Below are 9,695 nucleotides of genomic sequence, written 5' to 3' on the forward strand. Positions count from 1 at the left end.
GTGAGTTCTAGTTCTTTCACGATTCTACCTTTTAGAGAAGTACAGGCTGGTAAAACCAGTTTCTTCAAGAACTAAAACTGCTAGCTATGTATATAGAACCATGAACTCTACCAGAATAGTGGCCAAAATTAAAGCAATAATTCCAACTTTTTTTGGTTTGGATTTTTTTTTTTTTTTTGGCTGTGCCATGCGGGATCTTAGTTCCAGGTCCAGGGATTGAACCTGTGCCCTCTGCATTAGGTGCACAGAGTCTGAACACTGGATTGCCAGGGAAGTCCCTAATTCCAACTTTCTATGACATCATTTTTGGAAAATAACTATTCCCTACTAATTTGAGTGCTTAAAAAAGTTCCACTCTAAGAAAGAACCAGAAGATTTATTTGCTATACATTGATTATGTTATTTTGCCAAAATTGTGGTGAATCTGACAAATTCAGTTTATATATTTACTTCCACAAAGCAAATAAAGAGCAAGCAAAACTCTGGGACACACAATCTAAGCAAACTGCTACAGAGAAGTCTACAAATTACCTCATGTTAATGAGTCTAACCGGAGAAGGCAATGGCACCCTACTCCAGTACTTTTGCCTGGAGAATCCCATGGATGGAGGAGCCTGGTAGGCTGCAGTCCATGGGGTCGCTGGAAGTCGGACACGACTGAGCGACTTCACTTTCACTTTTCACTTTCATGCATTGGAGAAGGAAATGGCAACCCGCTCCAGTGTTCTTGCCTGGAGAATCCCAGGGACGGGCGAGCCTGGTGGCTGCCGTCTATGGGGTCACACAGAGTTGGACACGACTGAAGCGACTTAGCATAGCATTAGCAATGAGTCTAACTGCAGGTGACTTTTTAAGGAAGAAGAGTTCTTTATGAAGTGCTAAATTTTAAACAATTTCAGGGGAAGAGTCGGAATGAGTAAATATTTCAAAACCATTTGAAATGTCATGGTAGTACCTTAGCTCACTTAAAATGTCCTAAATGTTAAGTATATCAATAAATGAGAACGACCACTAGAAACAAATGTGTACCTATAGAAGAATCCATCCCCATGAATTAACCAAATAAAAGTGAGAAAATAATCAAATGATAACGTTAATAGATGTTCATTCTAATTTAAGAGGCATTTTTCATTTAAAATACATTTGAAGGCCTCAAAGGTGGAAAAATGTCAGAAACAAGATGAAGGAATGAACATCTACATGCCTAGTTTGAGGACCTTCAACACAAATGGCTTTTCCTCTGGCCCATGTGAACGGACCTGACTTCTTTATCACAGCATTATAGAGCACCTTTACAGCAGAATATAGCAGAAAAGTCTACAAAGATTTAGTACATTCCTCTAGATAAAGTTACCATGTTCAACCCAGCACAGTGTTATATGGAGTTACTTTTTTGAATGAAGGTTTAACTTTGGCTCACTTGAATCTAAATATTATAAATTACAACCAAGTATGGAAATTTTTTCTATGAATGATCTCAGTGCATTGAATGAACTGGTGCTCAACATGACCTGCAGCATAGTCTAACAAAGCACCCTCAAACCGCCTAAAACAATCCGAAGCCAGCCACAGTTCAATGAGCCATGTACTTTTAATCCTTTACACAAGAAGGTACCTGATTAATTCATCCTGAGGGAAACCTTATGTAATTAAAAAGTCTGAAACACCTGATGCATTTAACTTTCAGATCAGTTCAGTTGCTCAGTCGTGTCCGACTCTTTGCAACCCCATGAATCGCAGCACGCCAGGCCTCCCTGTCCATCACCAACTCCTGGGGTTCACTCAAGACTCACGTCCATCGAGTCAGTGATGCCATCCAGCCATCTCATCCTCTGTCGTCCCCTCTCCTCCTGCCCCCAATCCCTCCCAGCATCAGAGTCTTTTCCAATGAGTCAACTCTTCGCATGAGGTGGCTAAAGTACTGGAGTTTCAGCTTTAGCATCATTCCTTCCAAAGAAATCCCAGGGCGGATCTCCTTCAGAATGGACTGGTTGGATCTCCTTGCAGTCCAAGGGACTCTCAAGAGTCTTCTCCAACACCACAGTTCAAAAGCATCAATTCTTCGGCGCTCAGCCTTCTTCACAGTCCAACTCTCACATCCATACATGACCACAGGAAAAATCATAGCCTTGACTAGACGAATCTTTGTTGGCAAAGTAATGTCTCTGCTTTTGAATATGCTATCTAGGTTGGTCATAACTTTTCTTCCAAGGAGTAACAGAACATCAAACATATTTGGATTTTCGACAGATTAAGAAAGCAGAGTTGGATACATGCACCCCAATGTTCACTGCAGCACTATTTACAATAGCCAGGAGACGAAAGCAACCTGAATGTCCGCTGACAGAAGAAAAGATAAAGATGTGGTGCATATATAACGGAATATTATTCAACCATAAAAAAGAACTAAATAATGCCATTTGCAGCAACATGGATGGACCTAGAGATTGTCATACCGAGGGAAGTAACTCAGACTGAAAAAGATAGATATCATATGATATTGCTTGTATGTGGAATCTAAAAAAATGGTACAAATGAATTTATTTACAAAATAGAAATAGAGTCACGGATGTAGAAAACAAACTTATGGTTAGTAGGGGGAAAGGGAGGAAGGTTAAACTGGGAGACTGGGACTGACATATATATACTACTATATAAAAATACATAATAAGGTCCTATTTATAGCACAGGGAACTCTCCTCAACACTCTAATGATCTATATGGGAAAGAATCTAAAAAAATAGTGGGATTTATGTGTAACTGATTCACTTGCTGTACATCAGAAACTAACACATTATAAATCAACTATACTCCAATAAAAATTTTTTTAAGAAAGCAGAGTTGTAGGTCTTCTAGAATCATTTGCAAAAGTGAAGAACATCATTTAAGAACTAATACGACGTATGTTTTGCCTATGTGTTCAGTCATGTCTGACTCTTTGTGACCCCATGGCTGTAGCCCATCAGGCTCCTTTGTTTATGGAATTTCCCAGGCAAGAATACTGGAGTGGGCTGTCATTTCCTACCAACCCAGGGATTGAACCCTCATCTCTTGTGTCTCCTGCATTGGCAGGCAGATTCTTTACCACTGAGACACCTGGAAAACCCAGTATGACTTATACTGGATTTTTAGTACACTTTCTTGATATTTTATAAAAACTAAGGCAAAAAAGGGAGGTAAGTAGGGCAACCAAAAATTAGAAATGTAGTTGAACAAACTATTTTCCCATCTTTTTCTATACTATTACACATCAACTGAACATCCTATTCCAGCTGGATGAACTTCCATAAATTTATACAAATTATGTCTCCAGCAAAAGTTTAATTATTTTTGACTGCATTGACCTGTCAGTTTTATCAACCAACTCAGTGTGAGAGCCTTTTCATTCATTTGCTCTGCTGTCTGAGTGGAGTGGCTATTTAGCAGTCCCTAGGCACCACCTGACTACCACGACAGAAGATTTTAGAAGTTTTTCAGATGATCAACTCACACAATTTTAACTCTCTTTAGAGTCTAGAAATCATAGTGTCATTTCTCCACCCAATTTCAATTTGAGGAGCAATAGAAAAAAAAAAATCGATTATTAGTGAGTTAAAATTTTTGTGAGAAATAGTAATAGTTCTATTAAAATTATAAGTAAAAACTATAGAATATGCACTAGTTCAATCTAAAAATCACCTTTCTGTTCACTGCATTTTGACTTTGACAAATTATAACAAATTCTTGTTTGATTTGCAGAACCAGGTTCTTAGCTCTTCGATTTCTGCCATTCTATTTAAGTATACTTTTTAAAAAACTGTTTTCAGTCAGCAATAAGACAATAACAATGCATCTTTCACTGCATTGTGGTAGAACCTTCTGCATTCTCTTTAATTCTATCAGCACCCCAGGTGAGAAAACACAGTAAGTGTATGTATTAAAAAAATAATTGCTTTTGTCTCCATGAGGCATCATGCAGATTACAAAATATTTTTGTAATATACAAGGCATGTATTTTTCCTTTCTACTAAAAGCGCTACTAAAAGAGATGCAGTTATAAAGACTAGGGACATCTGGGCTTCAATGTCAGTGCTGACAATGAGGCTCGTCTTAACCAAACTAGTCAGGCTCCTCTGAACTCTCTTCTCAATGAGGCTCTGACTTTGGGCTTACGGGTTCACCTCTGCCTTGCCTAATTTTATCAAGTATCCCATTAGGTGGCTTTAGCTAGAAACCCGTCTGACCCTTGATGTAGTAAGTTTCCAGCCACTGGCCCCCACTTTGCTCCTTGGCTATAAATTCTCATTTTAGGGAATCCCCTGGTGGTCTAGTGGTTAGGACTTGGTGCTTTCACTGCTGGGGCGTAGGTTCCATCCCCGGTTGGAGAACTAAGATCCTGCAAGTCAAGCAGCATGGCCAAAAAAACCCAAAACACACAAAACAATCAGTCTCAGGGCTGAAAGCAAAAGCCATATAAATCCTGAGAAAGATCATGGCATCCAGGTTGCTGCTTCACCTCAGAGTTCTGCTTCATTTTAAAATCTGTTGTTTAGTGTTCTTTAATCCCTAATTGGAGAAGGCAATGGCAACCCACTCCAGTACTCTTGCCTGGAGAATCCCATGGACGGAGGAGCCTGGTAGGCTGCAGTCCATGGGGTCGCAACGAGTCAGACACGACTGAGCGACTTCACTTTCACTTTTCACTTTCATGCATTGGAGACGGAAATGGCAACCCGCTCCAGTGTTCTTGCCTGGAGAATCCCAGGGATGGCGGAGCCTGGTGGACTGCCCTCTATGGGGTCGCACAGAGTCAGACACGACTGAAGCAACTTAGCAGCAGCAGCAATCCCTAATTAATATATATTTTTCATACGATAAATCATTTTTCCTTACTGGAAACATAAATTATATTACTTCTACCAATAAAACAGAGAGAACACATAATAATCTTGACTTTAGATGACAAAAATGATTAAAAGATTTTATTCTATTCCCTACGAATATTTTCTTCTTTTTTGTCATTAAAAATTTCGTTTGGTTGTGAACGGGACCCACTCCTTACTTTTTCATAGAGACGCCTACATGCCACGTGGCTCAGCTGAATGAACACACGTGGTGCCAAGGCAATTCTAAGCCTGACTCCAGCATAACCTTGGCAAGATCAGTTACTTCCTCCAAGTTTCAGTTTCTTCGCCCATATCTGAGGTAAGCGGTGTTCATCATCCTTAGATTTTTAATACTATAAAACTTCATCTCTTTGATGTTAGTTGTCATACAACTAGATGAAGTTTTAAAGTATTGAAAGTCTAAGGATGATGAACACTGTTTACAGGCTTCCTAGGTAGCCCAGTGGTAAAGAACTCGCCTGCCATGCAGGAAACATGGATTCTACCCCTGGCTCGGGAAGATCCCTTGGGTAGGAAATGGCTACCCACTCCAGTTCTTCTTGCCTAGAGAATCCCATGGACAGAGAAGCCTGGCGGGGCTACAATCCATGGGGTTGAAAAGAGTCAGACACGACTGAGCACAAAGGCACTACTTACATGCCATAGTACAATTATCTCAAATATTTATTTTCTTACCTCCAAATATAAGGCCACATTTAAAAACCATATATATTCCACTGCTGTTGCTTGGAATTTTCTAATACTACCCTGAACAATGTCACTTCCTCCTTGGTAACTATGTCATTTTTACTTGAAGGACGAGGAATATATTTTTAAATGAAGCTGTCTTTAAAACACATACATACACAACTACTTTCATTCCATCACTTTTCTGTCATTATCCTCTAATGAACTGAAATTTTGCCAATCAGTCTTTTAAAATATTACATTTTCTTTGAAATGCTACATTACCTAGCGGTAGCAATCAGCATTTTTAGTACTTTAAGCATTTCAATTTACTGTTCACTAGCACATTATGACATCATTGCCTTCCAGTTCTGCGCTCATTAAATAATCCTCTACCTTTGTTCCCCTGCCTTCGATACATAGATTGCAGATGTCCTATTGTTCCCGTTCACCATTTCAGTGAAGAAGCTTAAAAATGACTTAATATTTGCACGTTTCTTTGCTCAGTAAATAACACTTCCCCTCACTGCAACTGAGCTGGAGAGTCTATCTCTCATCAAAAGGGAAGAATGGGAAGGGGGGCGGAGTCAGTACATCAGCCCAACAGGGGTTCCAGGGCTTTCACAGATAAACAAAGGAAGTTGATTTTCCCACGGTGCCGCATGTGCTTCGACCATCCTAAGGTACTCGTGCGGAAGCCCAGAGCTCATTACCTTGAAAACGCAGCCCAAGTGCTGATTTTTTTTTTCTAAGGGAATCCCACTAAAAGCAGACAACCAGAAAGTCAACGGAGACAGAGATGGATGAGGAAGAGAGTGGGCCGACCATCGATTCCTTCCTCTGACTCCACAGAAGAACCTAAATATCTACCAACCCCAACATACCGACACATAACTCCTCCGCTGCTCAAGATACAATTTTCAGGGGGAGGGGAAAACAGGGAGCGTGCGGGGTGGGCTTCAGGTAGGGTGAGTGCGAGGATCAGGAGAGAGGAGTCAAGTTCAGGGGCGGAGGGCCGAGGGCACTGAAGGGTGGTCTGAGCCGAGCGGAACGGCGTGGGTGTCGGCGGCGCGCGAACGCCAGAACGGCCAGGGGCGGGCACGGGCCCCTTCCTCACCTGGCAGCCCTTCTTGTGATGAAAGCCGACCACCACGATGTGCAGGACTGGCCCCCGTTGGGGGCCATCGCCGCCCCGCCTGATCTCCATGGACGACCGCCGCGGGCCCGCACAACGATGACTTCAACCGCCGAGGGCGGCAAGCTCGGCGACCCCGCGATCCCCAGGAGGACGGCGAGAGGTGGATTTCAGGTGTCAGCGAGGGAGCCGCATGAGAGCCGCGCAGGGGGCCGGGAAGAGGCCGAGGATCCTGCAGCTCTGCACCGCCCCCCCGGGCCGCGGCCGCGCTTCCCTCATCCGCTTCCGCTGTTTCCGGGCTGTCACCTGATGCCGGGGCCGCCGCGGGCGAGGCGGGACTGGGAAGGACCGGGAGGGACCTGAGAGGGCTGGGCCTGATGGCGGGGCGGGGCCTGGGGAGCGGGGCGGGGGCGCTGGGTGGGCGGGGCCGAGGGCGGGGCCTGGTGGGGCCTCTGGGCACACCTGTTCCCAGTTCACCCACTCTCTGTGCTACCTTCTCCCCCTTCCTCCTCTGTCCTTGCTTTTTCCTCCTTAAAATCTCCGCCCCTACCCATCTCTTCCGTCAGTTTTTTCCTACCTTTTCCCCCTTCATTTTCCGTGTATCCATTTCTTCCACCTCCTTCCCTTCGCCTCTCTGGCCTGGGGCCTTTATCCTTAAATTTTGATAACATGGAGACATATCGGTGCAGCTCTACATCTGTGTATTCAGCCTTTAAGTTACTTGCTTATCCAGAGTTTCTCTTTTGCTTCGTTCTGTGTTTTTTCCTTATTTAAATATTATGTATAGGAGTTTGGAAGCGTTTTAAGGCCTCATGCAGAATATCCTTGGTAAATTTACAGGGAGACCTGTAAAAGTGATTATTCTAGTCCTGATATTTTATTTTTTACTTTGTTGTGAAAGTGTTGGTTGCTCAGTCGTGTCAGACTCTTGGCGACACCATAGACTGTAGCCGGCCAGGCTCCTCTGTCCATGAAATTATCCAGGCAAGAATACTGGAGTGGGTAGCCATTCCCTTCTCCCGGTGATCTTCTCGACCCAGGGATTGAACCCAGGTCTCCTGCATTGTAGGCAGATTCTTAACTGTCTGAGCCACCAGGAAAGGCCAATTTAGTCCTGCTATTAAAAAAAAATTTTTTTTTTCATTCTATTTTTCTGGGTTTAGTACTCTGATCAGCACAAAATACATGGAGTCAGTTATCATCAGAGGTTTTTATTTCCTTACTGATTGTACTAGTTGAATTAAAAAAGAAACTGTATCTCATTTTATGTCAATTTAAAGTGAATAGTGGAAATACTAGCAGATTTAACAAGTCTTGTCCAGGGCAGTTTGAGGGTAGGTGCCTGCTTCAAATAGCATTCACAATCATTGCAATAACTAGTTGTGAAGTTCATCATTACAAGTTGCCCATCTCTTAGTTTAGACAACCTTAATAGTTAATGTTTTCCACTCTGGCCTTAAAATTTAAGGACCTGCATTCTAATCTAAGTATGGCTGTGAAAAACTGTATAATGGCGGCTCAGATGGTAAAGAATCTGCCTGCAATGCAGAAGACCTGGGTTCAATCCCTGGGTAGGGACCATATACTGGAGAAGGGAATGGCTACCCCCTCCAATATTCTTGTCTGGAGAATTCCATGGATAGAGGAGCCTTGAAGACAACATTGGTGAGGTCTCCAAAGAGTTGGACAGGACTGAGTGACTTTAACTTCCATTTTCTTCTTATTAATAGAACATAGTTTCTGTGATTCAGTAGAATTGTTTTAATGCTAATAATACTGTAGAAAAACTTCAAGTTGTTGCTACTATTTCTTTCTGTATTACAAAATTCTTGGCACTGACTCAGAACTGTGTGTGAAACTATAACATTCCCTTTATACAGAATATGTTCCTCTTTTCTTCCATCTTCTTTGACATTTCCACAATTAGCCTAGCTAAAATTGAAGTGAAATTGAACATTTTTTTTAAAAAGATGAAAGGTCAGGGCATCTTAGAACTCTATATCTATAATGAATGCCAACTGTTTACTTCGTTGTGCAGGAGACCCCAGTGATAGCAGTATAAAATCTGTATCAGAACTTTCCTGGTGGTCCAGGGGCTCAATGCAGAGGGCCCGGATTTGATCCCTGGTCAGGAAACTAGATCCCACATGCCACAGCTACGAGTTTGTATGGCACATCTAAAGATCTCAAATGCCACAGATAAGGCCCAGCACAGCCATACTCCCCCAAATCTGTTACATTTTGCATGCTAGGGTCTCCAACTAAGATGAAATCATTTATTCCTGACCATTATTTGCCTAAATGTTTAAAAAATATGTCATTTAAAATAATGGTGTAAGCAAGATATGTCACAGAGAAAATTGGGAGAGAAAGTAAGCAAGGGAATTTGTAAAAATTTTTCCATGTCTAATTATATAGACTGGTCCATTTAACAATTTAACAACTTTTACATTAGTTTTTAATGAGTTCTATTAATATAAAATACATTCATTAGTGACATTGTCTATAAGGACACATTGAGGGAAAATAGGAATTTCTCCTTTATTTTAAAAAGTGTTGGAAAGAACAAGATTGGAAATAGCAATTTGAGATAATGAAATACTTCCTTAATATTATTTTGAAAGGAAACATTTGCTTGTATTTTATGATGAAATTTATCTCCAGGGAAAAAATTAGAAATGTCTTTCTGAACATACAGTACATTGAAGAGCTTCTTGTAATTATGTGTTATGATAAATTATAAGTTCTAATTTATATCTACTCTGTAAGTAAGAACCAGGAGAAAAACCCTGAAGACAGAGCTATGATATGTTTTCAAATTCATTTGGTATTGGCCTGTTGTTTCTTTTAGTGTCTTGCCTCAGGAAAGAACTCAATGGAATAAAAACACCTCTTCCTGCAATCCCCATTAACTACTGTGTAAACAAATTGTATCTCCTTTTTCAGAGTATAAGACCTCCTTTATTCTTCATCAATAGTGCTGAATATTGCTAATGTTAATTTGGTTT

The 9,695-nt window shown here is 41.5% G+C and overlaps 1 protein-coding gene across 3 annotated transcripts in view; it reads right to left on the reverse strand.

The window, feature by feature from the left end:
* Positions 1–7,033, reverse strand: part of AVL9 (AVL9 cell migration associated) — a 57,897-nt gene extending 50,864 nt beyond the window's left edge. The window contains exon 1 of one of the 3 annotated variants that reach the window (XM_006066293.4): positions 6,670–7,032. In XM_006066293.4, coding sequence (XP_006066355.1) covers positions 6,670–6,759 — 90 coding nt within the window. In that variant the 5' untranslated portion in view covers positions 6,760–7,032. Of the gene's footprint in view, positions 1–6,669 lie in introns of all 3 variants that reach the window. The other 2 variants (XM_006066292.4, XR_003110963.3) reach the window with 2 other exon arrangements.
* Positions 7,034–9,695: the final 2,662 nt, after the last annotated feature.

The sequence above is a fragment of the Bubalus bubalis genome, chromosome 8 (assembly GCF_019923935.1).
Source record: "Bubalus bubalis isolate 160015118507 breed Murrah chromosome 8, NDDB_SH_1, whole genome shotgun sequence".
Lineage (NCBI taxonomy): Eukaryota > Metazoa > Chordata > Mammalia > Artiodactyla > Bovidae > Bubalus > Bubalus bubalis.